Below are 21868 nucleotides of genomic sequence, written 5' to 3' on the forward strand. Positions count from 1 at the left end.
TTAAAAAAAGAGTAAATTATCACAAGGTGAGAAAAAAGGTAACAAAAGGAAGGCTTTTTCAAGCCTGAGACTGCACAAACCAAAGCAGGAAAGTGAAGAAAGTGGACAGTGTTCCGTTTGGTGAAAGGTCCATGAGAGGGAGTAGTGGGAGATGAGGCAGAAAGCTGCAGCCAGATCACGGAGGGCCTTCCATGCCAACAGAGGAGCTCGGCCTCGAGTTTGCATTTGGGTTCAAGGCCAGGAAACATGTGGAGCTTTGTTTAGGAAGCTCACGCTGGGAGGCAGCACATTGAGGGTGGATTGAAAAAGCTAGCTTGGAGGTTGGGAGTCTGGCCAGGAAGCTCTTTGATTGTTTCAGTCAGAAGCCATGAAGGCCTATCCTTGGAGGCTTCAGAGTAGGAAGGGACAGATTTGAGAGCTGTTGGGGAGATACAATGAATAGGACTCTGTAATTAATTGGATAAGGGTAATAGAGAAGAAGAAAGTAAAGATGAAATAGTGCAAGGATTTTCAAAAAGAGTTTTAGGAACATTATCCTTTTTTGAAATGAAATTTACAGAACTTCTTATATAAAGCTGATTAAAGCAGAGCAGCTCAGATGGAAGGCAAGACAGAGAGTGCGCGGGTTCCAATGCTTCTCGCCCAGGGATAACCACAACGCCCTTACTGACGTGGAGAAGTCCAGCCTTGGTGACAGGGAAGATTATCTTGCCATTAACAGAAAGTGGGAACTGTTTTGGTTATCAACTTGGTTTCAAGGAAATTTGAGGGACTCATGGGCCATCTTGGTGGAACTATCCAGAGTTGGTCACTGTAGGTCTGGAGCTTTGGGAGGGAGGGTAAGATTGAGGTTTCCATTTGGGAGTTATCTGCTTATTGTTGGATCTGTGCCAGTGCATACAGGATTGGCAAATCCTGTCAAGGTCAAGAAGGAAGAGAGCTGAGGAATGAATCTGGGGGATACCAACCTTAGGGAGATACCAACTCAGAAGAGCAGAGGAAGGATGAAGCACCATGGCAAGTATGGTCAGACATAGAACAGTCAGGATCATCCCACAGTTGCCAGATGGGGAGGGCAGAGTCTGCCATGGAACACAGCCCATGGTCTCGTGACATATACTGTCACTTAATTACAAATCTTTTTTTTTCTCCCCAAAGCCCCCCAGTATATAGTTCTATGTTTTAGTTGTGGGTTCTTCTAGTTGTTGCATGTGGGACACCGCCTCATCATGGCCTGATGAGCGGTGCCATGTCCATGCCCGGGATCCAAACCGGCAAAACCCTGGGCCGCCGAAGCAGAGCACGCGAACTTAACCACTTGGCCATGGGGCCTGCCCCTAATTACAAATCTTACCACCAACTTTCTTCAGCTGGATCCCATTATTTATTTCCCTTTATTTCTTTGGCAATGACAGTTCAGAGTGAAACTCAGAAGTCTCTTACTCATTTGATTTTTGACCTGGTGGAAATGAACTTTCACCATCCCAAGACTTCAAAATGAGGAGGCACTCATGTGGCATTCACTTAGCCGGAAAACAGTCAAGCTCCTCACATGAGGAAAAGGGCAGCTTCAGCCTTGGTCCCAGGGTGCTGACTGCTGCAGTACAATGCCTGGTTTGCTGGTACTTGCTGCACTGGATCTGGTATTGTGTAGAATGACCTGAGTACTTTACCTATGCTAGTGAAAGTTTCTGGGCTGGTTCCTTTATCAAATATATATATGTCAGAGTCGTATCTTTCTCTCTCTCCCACCCCTCTGCCTCTCCCTCTCTCTCTCTCTCTCCTTCCATCACGTTCCCCTTCCTCCCCTTCCCCTCACACATCCCCTACTGGATTTAGACCTTTGCAAATGGCTGTCTTCATGGGATGATGAGGCTATGTAATCACAGCACCTGACTAGTTTGGTGTTTGGTATCATCATAAAACATAAGCTCGTGATTCACGGAGTTCATAAAATATACCAGGGTCAACTACTTATCCTCAAGATGTGTGCATTGTGTTCTCTTCTCTTGCCTTGTTTCCTAGTGTGCTTGACAGTCATAGTATTTATGAAAAGATGTTCTCAAAAGCTGGACCTAATGGAAGCTATTTGTCCTCCTTTTTCCCAGGAGGGAGACACTCCAAAAAAGGCAGCTTCTGCCACCATCACTGTCAACAACACTGCTATTGCCACTGCCACTGTCACTGCTACTGCCATTGTCACCGCCACTGTCACAGCCACGGCCACTGCCACTGCCACTACCACAACCACTACCACTACCATTTCCACCATCACCTCTACCATCACTACTGGCCTCATGGATAGCAGTCACCTGGAGATGACGTCCTGGGCGGCCTTGCCTCTTCTGTCCAGCAGCACCACCAATGTCCGGAGACCCAAGCTCACTTTTGATGACTCGTATGTTGTCCTCCAGATTATCATGGACACAGTTTGGGAGTGGTGAATGGGGGGTGGGGGCAGTAGGGCTTTTCTAGCACCATGCATGTGTCACCCCACATAAGACCTCAGCAGCAGCTCCTATAGCCTTGAAAGTATATCCTTCCTCCCTGACATACCTCTATCCCCACCAAGAAACATCTTTGGCCCATTTTAATCACAGAGCTCTGTTACTGTTTCCAAAAGCAGATGCTTAATGCTAGATTGTTTTGTCCACTTTTTTCATCTGTGACCTCAGAAGTTTGTGCCAACAAAGAGATTTACAGCTAGGTGTTGGTAGATCTGTTTGGACAACTGGAATGGTTGGGGTTGGAGGATGTGGTTATTTATCCTAGTGGGCCATTATGCACTTCAGATTTCATTTACAGGATTATTTCAAGGTTGGTTATTATAGAAATGATAACATTCACTTTCCCTTTTAGAGGCATTGTACAGTAGTCCCCCCTTATCCATGGGGAATATGTTCCAAGACCCCGAGTGGATGCCTGAAATCGTGGATAGTACCAAGCCCTATATACTCTATGTTTTTTTTTTTTTCCTATACACACATACTTATGATAAACTTTAATTTATAAATTAGGCACGGTAAGAGATTAAAGGTGCTTTGGGGCCATTACTAAGTAAAATAAGGGTGACTTGAACTGCGATACCGTGACAGTTGATCTGATAAGCAAGATGGCTGCTAAGTGACCAGTGGGCAGGTAGCATGTACAGCGTGGATACACTGGAGAAAGGGATGATTCAGGTTCCCGGTGAGATGAAGTGAGACAGTGTGAGATTTTATCACGCTACTCCGAACGGTGTGCAGTTTAAAACTTATGAATTGTTTATTTCTGGAATTTTCCATTTAGTATTTTCAGACTGTGGTTGACTGTGGGTAACTGAAACTGCAGAAAGCAAAACCATGAATAAGAGGGGACTACTGCATAGGAATGGATTTATAGCAAAAACATTTTTGGCTATTCAGTAGTTTAATGAAAAGAGGAAACAATGATTTCTGAAAGAGTTCGTTTTGTTTGTTTAGGGTTCACAATGCTGATTATTACATGCAAGAGGCTAAGAAGCTGAAGCACAAAGCTGACGCACTGGTAGGTTTCCTTCCTCTCATTGCTTTCCTCCCATTAAGGTATTATGGTTTGAAGGAAAACAAAGAAGGCACCTTACAATTGAGTCAAACTTTCTCATTGCTGCTCTGACATAGGGAGATCAGAGCTGATTAATTCCTTAGCACTGTAATTCCCAAAGGCCTTTGCACTGTGTTGACCCAACAGTATTTGTTTTCCCACTGTTCTTTCCCTTACCCCAGCTTCAGAAGCTAAATGGCATATACTATTGTTGTTGTCTTTCAAGTGAATTTGAAATGACTTTTGAAACTGCCCTGGAGGAGGCGGGAGCTCCCAGTGATTCCAGTAAACCAGAACTGATGTGAGCAGGGAGAGGGTTGTTGAGAGCTGGTTAAGTGGCCTCAAAAATTGGCTTTGGAAAACTCGGGTCTGTAGAAAAATTCAGCTCTTTGCTGCATTTAATTGTAGGTTTCCAGAGTGAGGCCCACAGGCAGGCTAGGACTCTGCACAGAGAAAGGAAGTTCTGTCATCTGGATTTCCCAGGACACTTGGCCCCGCTGTCTATAAGGGTTTTGGCCACCATGATCAGTGATGAGGTCAACATGTTGAGTTGTTTGACTTGATTGATCCTCGTAACAAGGGGTCTCAGCCACATGTTACAATCGTTTGAGAAGCTTTAAAATAACCCTGATGCCCAGGCCACACTCCGGACAAATGGAATCAGAAATTCCTGAGACCGGGACCCAGGCATGGGTATAAAAGCTCCCAGGTGATTCCCAACACCAGTCAAGATTGAGAACTACTGCCCTCCAGAAGGCCCTAAATTCAGGCTCCTCGCCTTTGACTAAAGCCCAGCACACTTAGAAGTCTCAGTTCAACCCCACTGTGTTAAAAACAATATCCTCCATCATTGTATTGTGTCCAGCCAAGAATTAGCTGTCACGTGGTGTTTGACACTGGGAGGGCTGTCATGGAGTACCACGGCAGTCTCTGCACTATGACTTGTGTGTGGCCCTTGCATCTGCCACTTCCCTACTTTCTGTCATTTTCTCACTGTGGTCCAAATTGCTCAGCTATTGTCTGCAGCTAACCTTTCTAGGGTGTGAACTGTCCCTTGGAAACACTTATCCCCTGTTCCTATAGACAAAAATGACAATGCAGGCTGGGTGCCAGCTCCACTAGAGATGCTAGAAAGACTGTGCCTGTGACGACTGTGTGGGCAGCCAGAGATTTGGAAGGCATTGGGTAGGTGCTGCTGACTTGAAGACCGAAGATTTTCTCTAAATGTCTTCAACTCTGCAGCACTGCAGAAGGGCTCTGGAGTTTGTCCTCTGTCAAAATCAGGGCAATGGAGCTCATAGATGTTCTCTTGACAACCTGCTCCATGAGCTGATGAAGACCAGGATGCACATCTGAGACCGTGGCAATGAAATGTTAGAAGAACGGAGAAAAATCAGAGCCATGGAGATACATACATATGATTAAAAATCAACATCACTCTCTATCTTCCAGGGTTGTGTTTATGTGTCCCCCCAAAACCACTTTCGGTCTAATCTATTTAGAGAATGCGTATTCAATTGGGGAGTTTCTGCCCCCATGGGGGGCAAAAATTGGTTTTGGGGAGGTGAGGTGAAAAAGTCTTAGATATTGCAATGGTGTGCAACTCTCCAAATGGCCATGGTACACAAAGACATAATCAGTGTATCTTTGGTATTAAAGTTTCAGTGGGGGTGTGTGAAAAAAATATCTAAAAAAGCTCCCTTGGTGGTGGGTATGGGGTTGCGATAATGGAAAAAAAAAAAAAAAGGCTGAGAAAAACTCATTTAGAGGAATATATATTTGCTAGGCTTATGTCTATACCAGTGCTGGAAGCCTTGTAGTTCAAGCCCTTAACCTTACATATGGGGAACCTGAGGCCCAGGAAGAGGATATGACCTGCCCGCTAATTGCCACTATGGCCATGTAATCTTCTCTCTTGACCTCAGTTTCTCTTTTTGGAAAAAGAGAGGTTCGGGCTAGGAGATCTTTAAGGATCCTTCCAGCTATGGTTTTGTGAATGAAAAGTCATTTTCAAAAATCAGGATGTAAAGATTAGTTTCCACTTGGACAGCCAGTCAGAATGAGATGACCTAAGGAAATTATCTTGTAAGGCAAGAGAAGAGGGCAATAGTTTGCATATACACACATGAGTTTTCATAAAATCACTTTGAATTTGGTTGAAACCGATATTTTTTCCACAACAGCTTACAGAAAGGAAGCCATAGAATTCCTGCAGTACATAAAAGCTGAAGAATATTTATTGTAAAGAGAGTCATTTACAACAAGAGATTCTGCAGGGCCTGTAACTCATCATTTTATAGTTGCACTTAATCCTTTGCTAGAGACAGCTACTCTACCATTTTGAGAATTGAAACCTTCACAGTTGCATAGCAAATATTTTGATAAAAGGTGTACAAGGAAATTAAAATAGCTAAATCTGCGTTATGTTGGTTCTTTTACATAAAATTCCATATTAGTGGAATTCTTACGTCCAGCTATCAAAAATTGAAAATGTTAAATACTGTTATAAAATACTCACTATAAAAATGTCATATATAATATTCATTACACATAAAAAAGAAATCAGTATGTCTAAGTCAGTTTAATCGCGACCATTATCAGGGCTAAAACCTTTTGCAATAAAATTTTACTAAACTAAAATATTTAGTAGTGCTATATTTTTTTACTTTTTGACACACTATTTCAGACCATCATTTACAATGAAAGTGATGTGATTATTGTCAACAGTCACACTGCAGCTTCACATTTTTCATGACAATAGCATCAATTTGTTACTCTTCTCCTGGGGATGGGCTTGATGTGCCCGCGAAGAGTTCCAAGTGAAGACTGTGTGCATCTGTTGTCCGTGAGGCTTATAGAAAGCATAGTTTCACTGCAAGCTCTGTGTATAGGACACTGCAATGACCAGGCTAATAAATTTAGTGAATTGAAACCAGTGAAGGCAGTGATTTTCATTCTGGTCCACCAAAAAGATCATAACAACAACAGTAATACCATAACTATGATAATACCGACATACATGATACTTTGGCTGCATTTTTCTCTTCTCAACGAGCCTCAGTGTCATTACAATAGAACCTTAAATCAGCTACGTCATTGTCAATACAAATTCATACATTATCCCCACTCTATATCTGAGTTTCTCAACACTGGCATTTTTGTCATCATGGGCAGGGTAATTCTCCACTGTGGGGCTGTCTCGTGCATTGTGGGATGTTTAGCAGCATCTTGTGGCCTCTGCCCACCAGATCCCCCCTGTCCCTAGTGGTGACAACCAAAAATGTCTCCAGACATCGCCAAATGTTCCGTGGGGGAGGGGTGCAAAATTGCCCCAGGTTGAGAACCACTCCTTTCTATGTGGGAGAAAAGAGAGAACATCATGTTGACGAGCGATCTTCCTGTTTCAGTTCGAGAAATTTGGCAAAGCCGTGAATTATGCGGATGCAGCTCTGTCCTTCACCGAATGTGGCAATGCGATGGAGCGCGACCCTCTGGAAGCAAAGTCTCCGTATACCATGTACTCCGAGACTGTGGAGCTCCTCAGGTTAATGGCCTTTCTGCAGCCATCTTCCTAGGCTCATTTCAGTCACAATTAGAAGCTGCTATGTTTTTTAAAAATATCATTTCCACATAGTAATGATTTGTCCAAGGCATTTTCTTCTTAGAAGTCATCATAATTAGTTCTTGCCATTTTATTAGTGTCATGGAAAATTTATGATTGATGGACACTGCTTTTATAAATTATCCCCTTCAGAGGTTATAATGCGAATGTTGTAATTTGCAATATTCATAAGATTAAAAGGGAAACATAGTGGGTGGAAGTATAATAATTTCACCGTTTGGCATCAACACTTGTCTTTTCAGTGCAGTTCTATAATTCAAAAGAAGTGGTGCTATCAGGATTTCTGTTACAAACCAGGTTTTCTAAGAATTTCTGCCTTGGTTATTAAAAAGGGAGGGAGCACTGTTCCAACACAAAGTTGGTGTTTAAGGCCGCAGGTGTGGAGTAGAGTTTCCATGCATCTGGAATTTAAGGGAAATGGGCAAAGTGGTAGCAGGGGGCGGGGTAGAGATGAGACTATGAAAAGGTATATTAACTGCACAGATTATTGGTTTCATTTGCATTTTAAATGAAATTTTCTGGCCTGTTGGTCATGGTGGAGTAGAATTTGTGGGTAATCAAAAAAATTCCTGGAAGAAAGAGAAAGAGAAGAAATAATATCCATTCTAATGTTTTTCCGTAACCTGCAGATATTTGTAAAATAATTTAATCCACCTCTGAATAGTGGCTAAGCACCATCATTCTCTGGATGAACTACATAATTGCTTTTGATTGAGTGGGTGCCTCTTCACCTGAGAGGCCCTTATATCCCGGTCACCTCCGGCTCGATTAACTGATTAATCAATAATGCCAGGCCTGGTTTTTACTGTTGCTGTATCTGCATAAACTGTTACAAATCTGAGCACACTTGTACCTAAACCTTCAGACAAACATTGGACAAATTTAGCATGCATGTTTTCCCAGGAAGCATTCCAAAAGATCAAAACAATTTTTTCTTAAAAAAACAACTATGTTCACATGGAATCAGAAGATTAAGTTAAAATCACAAAAGTAGGGAGATTATGAGGAAAGCTCCAGCCTTGCCTTACCAGTGAGCCATCTTTGGCTTTTCGCTGCTCTGAGATGAAGTGTCTCTCCAACTTACTTCACGTACTGTGAAAGCTATCACCCCCGTTCTGTAGCTTTCAAGGGGAAATTGATTTCTCAGTGTCTATTCAAGGCTGTCTGCAATTGTCAAAGATGCACAAGATGAAGATTCTGATAAAAATGATAAGGATTCAAAATTGAAGGGAAACATTAATGAACAAACATGAAGAACATCAATGCCCGCTATTCATCCCAAAATGCAAAATAAAATAAGGCACTTTTTAAATTAACAAGAAAATGTAAAGATGTTAATACCTAGTGTTAGCACACACACAAAAATAGTGGTGAACTAGGACTCTTCTATGCTGGTGATGGGGGTGGAAATTGGTCATTATGACTTGAGAGCAGTTTAGCACTGTGTAGGGAAACCTACGCAAGTGACCATCTATATCTTTTGAGGCAGTAAGACAACTTCCGGAAATTTGAATTTCCTGTACTGAAGAAAATAATTGTATGAGTAGAACGAGTTATCTGTACAGTGTTCAGTTTGGCATATATTATAGCACACAATTAGTAGCACACCAAATAGTCAATAATAGAAGAGTAATTAATTACATCGTAGTACGCTCAACCGACTACTTTGCTGCCATTGAAATGCAATAATGATGGAGACTATGTAGCTGCATGGAAATGTTTATAATATGTTGTTAAAGTAAAAGCAAGCTACAGAATTATATACACACGACATTCCTGCCCATGAAAAGCATGTTTCTGCATGTGGACCAACCTGAAAGGGAAATGAGATCATAGCTGTTAATAGGGGGGTAAAATTATGGGTGTTTAACTTCTTTCTATATCTTTCTTTTTCATTAATTTTCTTTTAGGAAAACACACGGTCTCTTAAAATTACAAAGCAAGGGGCCAGCCTGGTGGCATAGTAGTTAAGTTCATACACTCCGCTTTGGCGACCCAGGGTTCACTGGTTTGGATCCTGGGCATGGACCTACATGCCACTTATCAAGCCATGCTGAGGTGGCGTCCCACATATAAAGCACAGGAAGATAGGCATGGATGTTAGCTCAAGGCCAATCTTCCTCAAATATATATATATATATATATATATATATATATATATATATATATATATATATGTATATATATATACATATATATGTAAAAGCAAGACATCACATTTCATTTTTGGTAAAAATGCAATGTGAATCATTGAGTAATACTCCTTTCCATTAAAAAACCTTCTTTTCTCTTAATTGTTCACAAAAAAATTCTTTTTTTTAAGCACAGTTTTGTTTTGTTTTTTTCATTACATGATAGTTTACTCCCCATAGGAGTATGTTTCGGTGGAACCTGGTGAAAGTCAATGGAGAATTTATGGACATTCACTTTAAAGTCGATAGTTTTGGGGGCCGGCCCAGTAGCGCAGCAGTTAAGTTTGCACGTCCCGCTTCGGCGGCTCAGGGTTCACCAGTTCGAATCCCGGGTGCAGACATGGCACCGCTTGGCAAGCCATGCTGTGGTAGGCGTCCCACATATAAAGTAGAGGAAGATGGGCATGGATGTTAGCTCAGGGCCAGGCTTCCTCAGCAAAAAGAGGAGGATTGGCAGCAGTTATCTCAGGGCTAATCTTCCTCAAAAAAAAAAAGTCGATAGTTTTCAACTTTATTTTGAGTTAATTGTAAATTCACATGCAGTTGTAAGAAATGATACAGAAGGTTCCTGTGTACCCTTCACCCAGTTTCTCCCAACAGTAACATCTTGCATAACTGTAGTACAGTCCTACAACCAGGACATGGACATTGATATAATCCATGGACTTTATTCAGATTTCACCAGTTTTGTTTTTGTTTTTTTCAGATTTCACCAGTTTTACATGCACTCCTTTGTGTGTCTCCTCTCTCTCTCACCCACTCTCCCTCTCTATATCTATGTATATATATAAATATATAGTTTTGGGTTTTTTAATTTTTTTAAGTTTTTATTGAGATTATGATAGTTTACAACCTTGTGAAATTTCAGTTGTACATTATTGTTTGTCAGTCGTGTTGTAGGTACACCCCTTCACCCTTTGTGCCCACCCCTCACCCCACCTTTTCCCTGGTAACCACTAATCTACTCTCTTTGTTTACGTGTTTAACTTACACATATGAGTGAAGTCATACAGAGATTGTCTTTCTCTATCTGGCTCATTTCACTTAACATAATACCCTCAAGGTCCATCCATGTTGCTGTGAATGGGATGATTTTATCCTTTTTATAGCTGAGTAGTATTCCATTGTATGTATATATACCATATCTTCTTTATCCAATCATCAGTTGATGGGCACTTAGGTTGCTTCCACGTTTTGGCTATTGTAAATAATGCTGCAATGAACATAAGGGTGCATGGGGCTTTTGGAATTGCTGATTTCAAGCTCTTTGGATAGATACCCAGTAGTGGGATGGCTGGGTCACATGGTATTTCTATTTTTAATTTTTTGAGAAATCTCCATACTGTTTTCCATAGTGGCTGCACCAATTTGCATTCTCACCAGCAGTGTATGAGGGTTCCTTTTTCTCCACAACCTCTCCAACATTTGTTACTTTTTGTTTTGGTTATTTCTGCCATTCTAACGGGTGTAAGGTGCTGTCTTAGTATAGTTTTAATTTGCATTTCCCTGATGATCAGTGATGATGAGGATCTTTTCGTGTGCCTATTGGCCATCCGTATATCTTCTTTGGAGAAGCCATTTTTTGATTGGGTGGTTTGATTTTTTGTTGTTGAGTTGTGTGAGTTCTTTATATAGTATGGAGATTAACCCTTTGTCAGATATAAGACTTTCAAATATTTTTTCCCAATTGGTGGGTTGTTTTTTTGTTTCAATCCTGTTTTCCCTTGCCTTGAAGAAGCTGTTTAGTCTGATGAAGTCCCATTTGTTTATTCTTTCTATTGTTCCCTTGTCTGAGAAGTCATGGTGTCCATAAAGATCCTTTTGATGCTGATGTCAAAGAGTGGACTGACTATATTTTCTTCTAGATGCCTTATGGTTCCAGCTCTTACCTTTAGACCTTTGATCCATTTTGAGTTTATTTTTGGTGAATGGTGAAAAAGAATGGTCAATTTTCATTCTTTTAAATGTGGCTGTCCAGTTTTCCCAGCACCATTTGTTGAAGAAACTTTCTTTTCTCCGTTGTATGCCCTCAGCTCCTTTGTTAAAGATTAGCTGTCCATAGATGTGTGGTTCTATTTCTAGGCTTTCAATTTTGTTCCATTGATCTGTGTGCCTGTTTCTGTACCAGTACCATGCTGTTTTGATTACTGTAGCTTTGTAGTATGTTTTGAAGTGAGGGGTTGTGATGCCTCCAGCTTTGTTCGTTTTTCTCAGGATTGCTTTATCGATTCAGGGTCTTTTGTTGCCCCATATGAATTCTAGGATTCTTTGTTCAATTTCTGTAAAGAATGTCATTGGGATTCTGATCGGGATAGCATTGAATCTGAAGATTGCTTTAGGTGTTATGGACATTTTCACTATGTTTATTCTTCCAATCTATGTGCATGTAATGTCTTTCCATCTCTTTATGTCGTCATCAGTTTCTTTCAGGAAAGTCTTGTAGTTTTCGTTGTATAGGTCTTTCACTTCCTTGGTTAAATTTACCCCAAGGTATTTTATTATTTTTGTTGTGATTGTGAATGGGATTGTGTTCTCGAGTCCTTTTTCTGTTAGTTAGTTGTTAGAGTATAGAAATTCTACTGATTTATGTATGTTGATTTTACACCCTGCAGCTTAGCTGTAGTGGTTGATTATTTCTAATAGTTTTCCAATGGATTCTTTAGGGTTTTCTATATATAAGATCATGTTGTCTGCAAACAGCGAGAGTTTCACTTCTTCATTGCCCATTTGGATTCCTTTTATTTCTTTTTCCTGCCTAATTGCTCTTGCCAAAACCTCCAGTACTATGTTGAATAAGAGTGGTGATAGTGGGCACCCTTGTCTTGTTCCTGTTCTCAGAGGGATGGCATTCAGTTTTTGCCCATTGAGTATGATGTTGACTATGTGTTTGTCATATATAGCCTTTATTATGTTGAGGTACTTTCCTTCTGTACCCATTTTATTGAGAGTTTTCATTATAAATGGATGTTGGATCTTGTCGAATGTTTTCTCTGCGTCTATTGAGATGATCATATGGTTTTTGTTTCTCATTTTGTTAATGTGGTGTATCACGTTGATTGACTTGCGGATGTTGAACCATCCCTGTGTCCCTGGTATGAATCCCACTTGACCATGGTTTGTGATCTTTTTAATGTATTGCTGTATTTGGTTTTCCAGAATTTTGTTGGGGATTTTTGCATCTATGTTCATCATTGATATTGGCCTGTAGTTTTCCTTCTTTGTGTTGTCCTTGTCAGGTTTTGGGATCAGGGTGATGTTGGCTTCATAGAATATGTTAGGGAGTGCTCCATCTTCCGCAATTTTCTGGAATAGTTTGAGAAGGATAAGTATTACATCGTCTTTGAATGTTTGGTAGAATTCTCCAGAGAAGCTGTCTGGTCCTGGACTTTTATTTTTGGGGAGGTTTTTGATTACAGTTTTAATTTCTTCACTTGTGATTGCTATATTCAGATTCTCTAATTTCTTCCTAATTCAGTTTTGGGAGGTCATAAGAGTCTAAGAATTTATCTATTTTTTCTAGATTGTCCAATTTGTTGGAATATAGTTTTTCATAGTATTCTCTTATAATCTTTTGTATTTCTGTGGTATCTGTTATGACTTCTTCTCTTTCATTTCTAATTTTATTTATTTGAGTCTTCTCTCTTTTCTTCTTAGTGAGTCTGGCTAAGGGTTTGTCAATTTTGCTTATATTCTCAGAGAACCAACTCTTTGTTTCATTGATCCTTTCTACTGTCTTTTTTGTTTCAATTTCACTTATTTCTGCTCTAATTTTTATTATTTCCCTCCTTCTACTGACTTTTTCTTTTTTCTTTTTTGAGGAAGAGTTGCCCTGAGCTAAAATCTGCTGCCAATCCTCCTCTTTTTGCTGAGGAAGACTGGCCCTGAGCTCACATCTGTGCTCATCTTCCTCTACTTTATACATGGGATGCCTACCATAGCATGGCTTGCTGAGCAGTACCATGTCCGCACCTGGGATCTGAACCGGCAAACACTGGGCTACAGAAGTGGAATGTGTGCATTTAACTGCTGTGCCGCCAGGCCAGAGCCTAAATATATAGTTTTTTTAATGTTTTCTATGAAGTTATGTCTGTGTATAGTTTTTCTTTTGAGAGAAGTTTCAGTTGGGAATAAAACGAGCTAAAGCAACTATGTCTTCTGGTCCATTTAGGCAATTGAAGCTCCACTATCAAATCACTTCCAAAGTGGTTGCAATTAGAGGGTGGCTGTGATATGAACATAGTTTTTAGTAGTATAATATTATGTTGCAGATATTTTTATTACTCTTTCCCCGACAGCATGCTGGCTACAGAGAAAGAGACCCATTTTCTTCATTCAAGTAATTATAGTTGCTCTGAGCCTTGGGAATCTGCAACAGAAATGTATGTGTGAAAACAAGTGGGGCACCACAATGACTTGACATTTCAGTGATCCAATTGTCAAAGATAGTTAGATTTATTACATAATAAAAATCCTGTTGCTTAATATTGCAACAAGAGGAGGCACTCACATCAAGTGCACAGACCCTTTTGTTGGAAAATGTTCACTCAACAGAACTGGAACAATAACCAGGAAGCAGGGTGGATAGAACACGTCAAGGAGCCGCAGAGTCTTGGGGGGCGAGCCCAGGGGTGCTGGTGTTCTGGGAAGGCTGCTGAACATGAGGAGTACATGGCACAAGCACAGCGTCGCTGCAGGCTCTCCGTCACCTTTTCATAAATGAGAACTAGCCCAGGATGCCTGCACACTTTCAACCTCCTTCTGCAACACTGAACTTCGTTACTTATTCCACCACAAGTACCTGTGAAATTGCATTAAAGCTCAGACAATGATTTTATGCAATGAATTGATTTTCAAGAGTCTAAATGCCCAGAATGGAATGTGCTCAGCTAGAAGAATAAAATGGAAACTACTCAACCTTCGATCACCCCAGTGTGGAACAGTAACAATTAAAGAGACTGGAAAGACAAAATATACAAGCACCATAAATTAAGGGCACATAGACCTTCAAATGCTGTGACATCGACCTTCCCTTTAAAAATAACAAAACCACTTTCCATAGAAATATATTCTAAACCTGAGCCATTAGAAAAGACCTTTTTAACTGTCTGATTGCAGCCTCCCCATGCTCATGTCAGACATAGTTGTGTATTATTTACCTCATCTGTCATAAACTCCACTGAGACTGACATTTGTGTCCATCTCTCATTGAAAAGCAATAATGTTTAGCTAGCATGTTCCTAGAAACAGTGTTTCGTCAGCATTTATATACACACCAAACTAATGGTAATTCCACAGCACTGTCCTAGAATGTGGGCTCCGGTTTTAGCTGACTTCTCCAGAGTTAACTTCTGTATGTCACATCAGTGCTATTGTGGCTCTCTCTGATCATCATTTTGTCTATGTTTTCAGGAAAGCATGCTTTTGCCCACATGCCCTTATCAGGCCTCCTGCCCAGAGCAGAGGTGGGGTTAATGCACTCAGGAGTGAGAATACCAGTGACTTTGGGGCTTTCTGAAGGGTAATACAGATTCCACGTGAGCTTGTCCTTTCTCTTCAAAGGTATGCAATGAGACTGAAGAACTTTGCAAGCCCCTTGGCTTCAGAAGGGGACAAAAAGCTGGCAGTATTATGGTAAGTCTCATGGAGGCTACAAGGAAACAGCTGAAATGTCGCAGAAGGATTTGAAAACTCCAGATCAACTTAAGCTGCTTACCTCAGATCATTATTCTTGTTTTCCATTAAACTATTAAAGGATAACTAATGGATTTCTTCAGTCGCTGACTAAACATTTACTCTCCTAATTTACACCCTTATCAAGATGGGATTTTAATGCTTACCCCTTTACTTAATTTTTTTTCTTTTACTTATGTTCCTCAATAACCATAGGAGAGCAACCACAAAATATAAATCAGCATTTTTTATAGTTTATAGGTTTCATTAAGCACTGGCATTAACATAATCCTTTCCTCATCACCACAGCTACCGATGTTTATCACTTCTCTACTTGCGGATGTTTAAACTGAAGAAGGACCATGCTATGAAGTACTCCAGATCACTGATGGAATATTTTAAGGTAATCTTTATTTTGTATAATTTATAGGTGCCGGGTAAATGAAATCTCTAATGAGACATAGCAGGCATGTTAGTAAATGTCAAGATTGTTGTTGCCAAAGGCTTAACCTCCCTCATCCTGGCTGCCCATAGTCCTCCCACCTCTGCTTGGGGCTCAGTGGAGAGCTTAGGTTTGATTTGATTCCAGGGAGAGAAGGTACACTTGTGCAATCCCCTGATTATTCTCCAGACTGACCAAATGGCCCTTGGCAGTCAGGGGGATTATGCCTTCTGTCCCACTCTGCACAGTGGACCCACCAGGGGACACAGCTTGTGGCTGTGGCTATGGTCAGTCTCATGTCAAAGGAGAAGCCAACCCAGAGATTTCTCAGCAGTGAGAGAAGTCACTGTGGCCACTCTGGGCTCTGGAAGGATAGTCACACCCATGGGAGTTCTTTGGTTATGGAGAGTCTTGGAGTGTAGTGATTGTACTTTAAGACAACTGAATGCTTTGGTTACCAAAATAAACACATAAACAACAAATAAACAAATAAATCCATCGTTTAGGGAGCTGAAGTTTTTTTTTTAATTTTCAAGCAAGAAAAGATATTTCAACTGCAAAAATGCAATGCCAAAATTTGGGAATGAGCCTAGATGAAAACTGCAAGCAGCAGCCTGGTGCTAGGCAGGGCCACTGTACCAGTTGCCACTGGCTTGATCCTTGGGGCTTCTGCTACCTCTGTCCCCCAACACTGGTCATGACCTAGAGTTGAGAAGACTCAGGGCTCCTTCTGCTGGGCAGATCTCAAAAGAAAAAGACAATTTTATTATTATTATTAAATTTTTTACCAAGTGCATGAGACTGCTTGGCCAAATTGCACCAAAGCAGTTGTTTGAAATGAACCAAATCTTGACCTTACATCAAACATCCAAACCCAGCGTGTGGTGGTGCACAGCTGTACGAGGACACCGACAGTAGGGAAAAAGAGTGAGTTCGCCAGCTACTACATGTTGTGGCCATAATGCCATAAAGCTACTGCTCATGTAGGTGGACAGGGTCAACTACAACAGCTGCCCATCCCTTCGTATGTCTGCAGTCTCAACCTATGCTCTAGAAGGGTGGTTCTTGAACTTGAGTGGGCATCTGAATCCTCTGGAGGGCTTGAGAAAGCCGAATGCTGGATCTTATCCCCATAGTGTCTTGATTCTGTAGGCCTGGGACAGGGCCCGAGAATTGGCATTTCTAACAAGTTCCCGGGTGCTGCTGATGCTGTTGGTCTTGTGAGAGAGCCAGTGCTCTAGTATCTGTCCTCTTTGACCTGTCCTGTGTAGCTTTCAGGGCATTGCAAAATACCAAACAGATGTTGCATAACTCACTCCTCCAGCAACGCATTTAGCTTCTTTGAGGTTAAAAACTGGAGTCTGCAGAATGCACCTTGGGTATGAGTCTCTGCTGCTCCAGAGAAATGGCGCATTCTCATTGGGCTTCTGAAAATGCAGATGCTCTTGCTAGCACCCCTTTTGCAAAGGGGGCTGGGCCGGAACCCAAGAGGCATAGGACGAGCATAACTGGGGTGTGACTGTGAAGAGGCAGGCCTGAGTCGGGCTCAGTAACACAGGCGTCCTAGCCTAGTGCTGTTTGGGCTCCAACATGGTGAGGTCAATGTCCTATTGTAGTGGCACTGAGTGTCAGACTTCCCTGTGCTTCACGAGGATACAGGAGGCCCATTCTTTAAACCAGCCCAGTGGCATCAGAGGGAAAAAGAATTTTTAGTGCTCCATCGCAACGCAGCCCTGGACCAGTTGTACTGCTAAACAGGGAAAACTGTCAGCCATGAGGATTTGTATGTAAAGTTAGCAAATCAAGGTGATTCATGAAAAAACAAACCAAAAGATGCTGCTTGCTCCTGGCACATTCCTGGGACATCAGAAATTACAGCCCACCCTGCATCCCAGGGAAAAAGTTTGCAACTGGAGCAAAAGGTGAAAAGCTTGTCTGTACTCTGAAGAGCTTGTTTTGCAGAATAAATTTCAGATGAGGATAATTAAACCACTTCTTGGCAAACCGAGTCTGATTTCGCTGGGCCTTTTAGTGTATAAGATCTTTCATCAAGTGACTTTCATGGTCCTGATTGGAGCCCACTAATTATCCTAACCAGCTATTTTCATCGAGTATGCGTCGTGGTGTGCTGACGTGCACATACACACCAGCTCTGCTAAGGAAACAGGAGGCATCCCGAAATGCTGCAATCAATATTAATGTCCTCGAAATCACACTTCCATCTGTTTCTGAATTAATAAAACACAAAATAGATGTCCTTATTTCTCTCTCTCTCTCTTTTTTAGCAAAATGCTTCAAAAGTCACTCAGATACCATCTCCATGGGTAGGCAATGGAAAGTAAGTATCTTATGAAAATTGCTTTTACATGAAAATCAGTGATTTAATATACCCTAAATATTTTGCATTGACAATTAGGGAATGAAGGCTCAGTTCTGAGACTACAGTTATTTTTGTGCACACAAAATTCTGGTCAGGTTTCAGCTAATGGCGGGACAGAAAAGTTTAACATGATGTGATTCCAAATTTCTTCAACTGTTTGATCTTGAAGCCAAATTATGGGCATAAAAATATCTGTTAATGAGATGGCAAGCACCATGCCATTTCAGAGAGGCAGGGTAAAGTGAACTCCACTGCAGTGATTTTTCAATGATTCATTCAGTAATGAAAGACCAATGAAATAGTCATTGATATATGGTAAGTGCTGTTTAATAAAACCAAAGGCATAATAATGCTAAAAATGTGAAGGCACTTAGTCAGCCAATTATCTGAGCCTTCATGATGATTTTTATATTAATACTAAAATACCCTGACCTAAAATATGAAAGCATCTACTATAATGCTGATCTAAGGCTCAATGAACTTAGCGGCTCCTGCGGCCATATTTAGAGCTGTATGTGCTTGGGCCAGCTCAGTAGGGTGAGAGTCAGGAAACCATTGACCTGGGCCTGAGACTGTCCTTAGCTCCCAGGGGTAAGCTAAGTGAGCCCCTTCCTCTCTGTGGGCTTGTTTCTCCATCCCTGAAATGAAAGGGTTGGACCCGATGACTTCTGGGGCCCATCCGAAGAGATGTTCCTTTTAAGAGGGAGCTTTGGAATCCTACTTCTGTCTCAGCCATGAACTGGCTATGTGCCTGTGCTTACTTGCTTGAGCATCAGTTTCTCCTCTGATCCTAATACCTCCCTCACCACCCCAAGCCCACTTACCACCAGTAGTGAGAAGGGAAACTAGATGACTGGGGATTATACTTTTGCAAAGAGCTGCTTTTACCATTTTTCACCATTTCAAAATTCTTGCATCTCTGATCAAAACACTTTCTTCAAGAGTTAGTAGTCTCCTCTGCCACTTTATAAATAACTACAAAGCTCACTCCCAAAGCAGTGGGATGATGAACTCTACTTTGAGATCATAAAAACATTCAGAGGGAGGGAACACATCTATTAAAACCGATGTGTTAACTCAATTACTGTATTGAAAGGAAGTACAGTTTAAATTGTTGAATTAGGTCTTACCCTTATATTGATGAACAAAAGCGAAAGAACGCTTCTCTCCGGAAGTTCAGAAAATACAAATAACCAGTGAAAGGCCCAGAGAAAGCTATTTTCTCTGAGCACAGAGTAGAGCAAGGGCAAGTTCAGGTAAGCAACCATTAAAATCACTGGGAAAAAAAAAAATTGTCTTTTAATTCTGAAACGAAAGAACTGAAACACATCCTAAGCTTGTGAAGTCACATTAAAACCTTCCTGAAATGATTTTTTAAGCACCTTCTGTCTGAAGAAAGCATCCTCCCTTGGGCAGGCCATAGAGCTTTGGAATGAGGCGACTCAAAATGGTCGCCCAGGGTTCCATCCCGTTCATTCAGCAGACACTTTGGGTGTATTCTATACAAGGGGCTGAAGACACAGCTGAATTCTTTGCAACACCTGCACTCCAGAAACACACAGTCCAGGGGAGGTAGGCGACAGGTATGAACAAAGCTCTGTGGAAGCCCAAGTGAAAGAGAGCTTGGACCTCCCTTGGTGGTAAGGGAGGGCTTCTTGTCTGCAAGCAAGACTATAGCCTGATTTCCCCAGTGGATGAGGCTGGCCGGCCCCACACGGGGCCTCTCACAGCACCTTCCAGAAGCAGCACCCTCTGACTTTAAGGGCTAGGGGAATAAAGTATAACAAAGCAGCTGGAAGAAGAAGAAAAATCTGCTCAGTATAGAGCAAGAGTTGGCAAACTTTTTCTGTAAAGGGCTAGATAGTGCAGATCTGGGGCTTTGCCAGCCAAGAGGCAAAACTGAGGCTATTATAGAGAAAGAACATAAATGAGAAAACAAATTTCCATAAAAACTTTGCTGATGAAATTAAAAATATAACAACTAAGTACAATTTTTATAACATAAGTCTACTAAGGAGAAAAATGGAGTTTTATTTAAATAACATTTTGCTTAATTGAGGTTCAAAGTTAGTGTTCCTTTTCATCAAATTGATTGCAAATGTTTATCTTTTCAAACCATTTGTAGCTCACAGGCCATACAGAAGCAGGTAGCGGGCTAGATTTTCTGACCCCTGATATAGAGTCATGGAAGCCACATTGTGGAGTGTTTTCAAGGGCTGAGCAAGAATCTCAAATGTCACACAGAGAGAATAAGAAGAAAGAAGGCTGGGAAGGCTATGGAATTGTGACAGAAGGAGGCCACTGGAGGCCTTGAGAAGAGCTGTTTCAGGAGACAGGCGGATGTGGCTGCCATATTGAAAGGGTTAGAAGAAAAGGGTTATCTCCACTTGTTTGAGACGTTGGCTAGTAAGAGGATTATGAAGATTCTGGTGGTCACTGGAGGGAACATCCACATCAAGCAAAACTTCTCCCCAAGTTTAGGGAGGGCTGTACCTGTGTGAAGATAGATGAGATACCTATGGGCCTGGGGAGAACAGTGGCAAGAATCTGCTGTGGACACAAGTGTGAAGGTAGAGGTGGACACGCACATCAGGTGAAATCTTTAGTAGGATGGAAGACTTTGAGGTAACACGGTGGAAGGGAAGGAAAATGGATTTTGGAGGAAAACAGACCTGCTTTTCAAACCCTGGCTCTTCAGCTGATTTGCTGTGTGGCCCTCAGAAAGGAGCTGAATTTCTCTGAGCCCTTTTGTCACCTCTGAAACAGTAGCAGGAGATACTCAACCACAGAGCTGTCCTGAGGCTTAGGGATAAGATCAGTGAAGCCCAGAGCACCATGCTTGGTGCACAGTAACTTTATCAAACAGTGGCTACTGCCGCTGCCACGGTTTTTGTTATCATTGTTACCTTTTTGAGTTGGAAAGCACAAGTGATCCCGCCCCTAGAACTCCCACCCCTCTTCATCTATACCTCGCTTTTGGCCCTTACCCTAGATTGCCAGAAATTAATGAATTCTGCTGCCCTATCAGAGTATTAGCTCTTTTCAATAGGGCCATCCGTTCTTTCATTCACCAAATATTGCGTGGCTACTATGTATGAGACGCTCTGCCAGGCGCTTTACAAACATGTCCCCTCTCCTTGTGCTATACGTTGTTCTCCTTCTTACCTCTCCAGAGCACTTTATATGTAGTGGGTACTGAATAATAATAGAGGGATGGCTGGAAGGCAATTTACTCATTTCCTTAACTGGTGTTCATTAAGTACATAGTATGTGCAGCAGGCACTGTTCTAAATGTTGGGGTACAACACTGGATGAAGTGGACAAAAGTCCCTGTCCTCATCGAGTCACATTTTGTTGGAGGAGAAAGACCGCAAAAAATGTGCAGTATGCTAGATGATGATAAATGTCATAGAGCAAATTGAAAGAAGGAAGGAGATGGAAAGAGCTGCTGGGAATTGGGGAGGGAGCAGGGGAACAATCTTGAATAGGGACATTAGAGAAGGACTATGGGAGAGTGAGCCACGCAGATACTTGGGGGAAGGGCATTCCAAGCAGAGGAACAGCAACCACCTCTGGAGTCGGAAACTAATCAGTCAGAAGAACAGCAAAGGCATGAGTGTTGCTGGAAGGTGAGAGAGGACGTGGGTTGGACGAAGGTGGAAGTGGTGAGAAGCGTGTGCTTGTGTGTGCATGCTCATTTGCATGTGCCATAGACAGGAAGAAAAGGATGAGATCTGCAAATAGACTCACAGAAAGAGCGTAGGCTGGGGAACACCAAGCAATGGGGAGAGACAGGTGGAGTCAGAGGCATACCGAGATGAGCGCTGCATCCACCCTCTTTTAGCCAGTCACAATTCCTTCGGCATGTTTGAATGTTTTCATTTCGTTAGTACGATGTGGTGTGCAGGCATGCTGTTCAGGAGGGTAGCTCACAGAACCTCGTGTGAGATCAGTAATGACCGAAAGCAAACCCATGCCCTAGCTCCCTTTGCCTCTGCTAC

General features: G+C 41.7%; 1 protein-coding gene across 6 annotated transcripts in view; it reads left to right on the forward strand.

Moving 5' to 3' along the window:
- The window catches only part of AFF2 (ALF transcription elongation factor 2), a 472149-nt gene that overhangs the window by 438913 nt on the left and 11368 nt on the right, over positions 1-21868 (forward strand). For 5 of the 6 annotated variants that reach the window (XM_070604228.1, XM_070604227.1, XM_070604225.1 and 2 more), the window contains 6 exons: positions 2109-2398; positions 3462-3525; positions 6969-7105; positions 14935-15006; positions 15355-15448; positions 17773-17825. In XM_070604228.1, the coding sequence (XP_070460329.1) occupies positions 2109-2398; positions 3462-3525; positions 6969-7105; positions 14935-15006; positions 15355-15448; positions 17773-17825 (710 nt within the window). The remainder of the gene's footprint in view (positions 1-2108; positions 2399-3461; positions 3526-6968; positions 7106-14934; positions 15007-15354; positions 15449-17772; positions 17826-21868) is intronic. The other variant, XR_011535908.1, reaches the window with a different exon arrangement.

This window comes from Equus przewalskii, chromosome X, assembly GCF_037783145.1.
Source record: "Equus przewalskii isolate Varuska chromosome X, EquPr2, whole genome shotgun sequence".
Classification (NCBI taxonomy): Eukaryota; Metazoa; Chordata; class Mammalia; order Perissodactyla; family Equidae; genus Equus; species Equus przewalskii.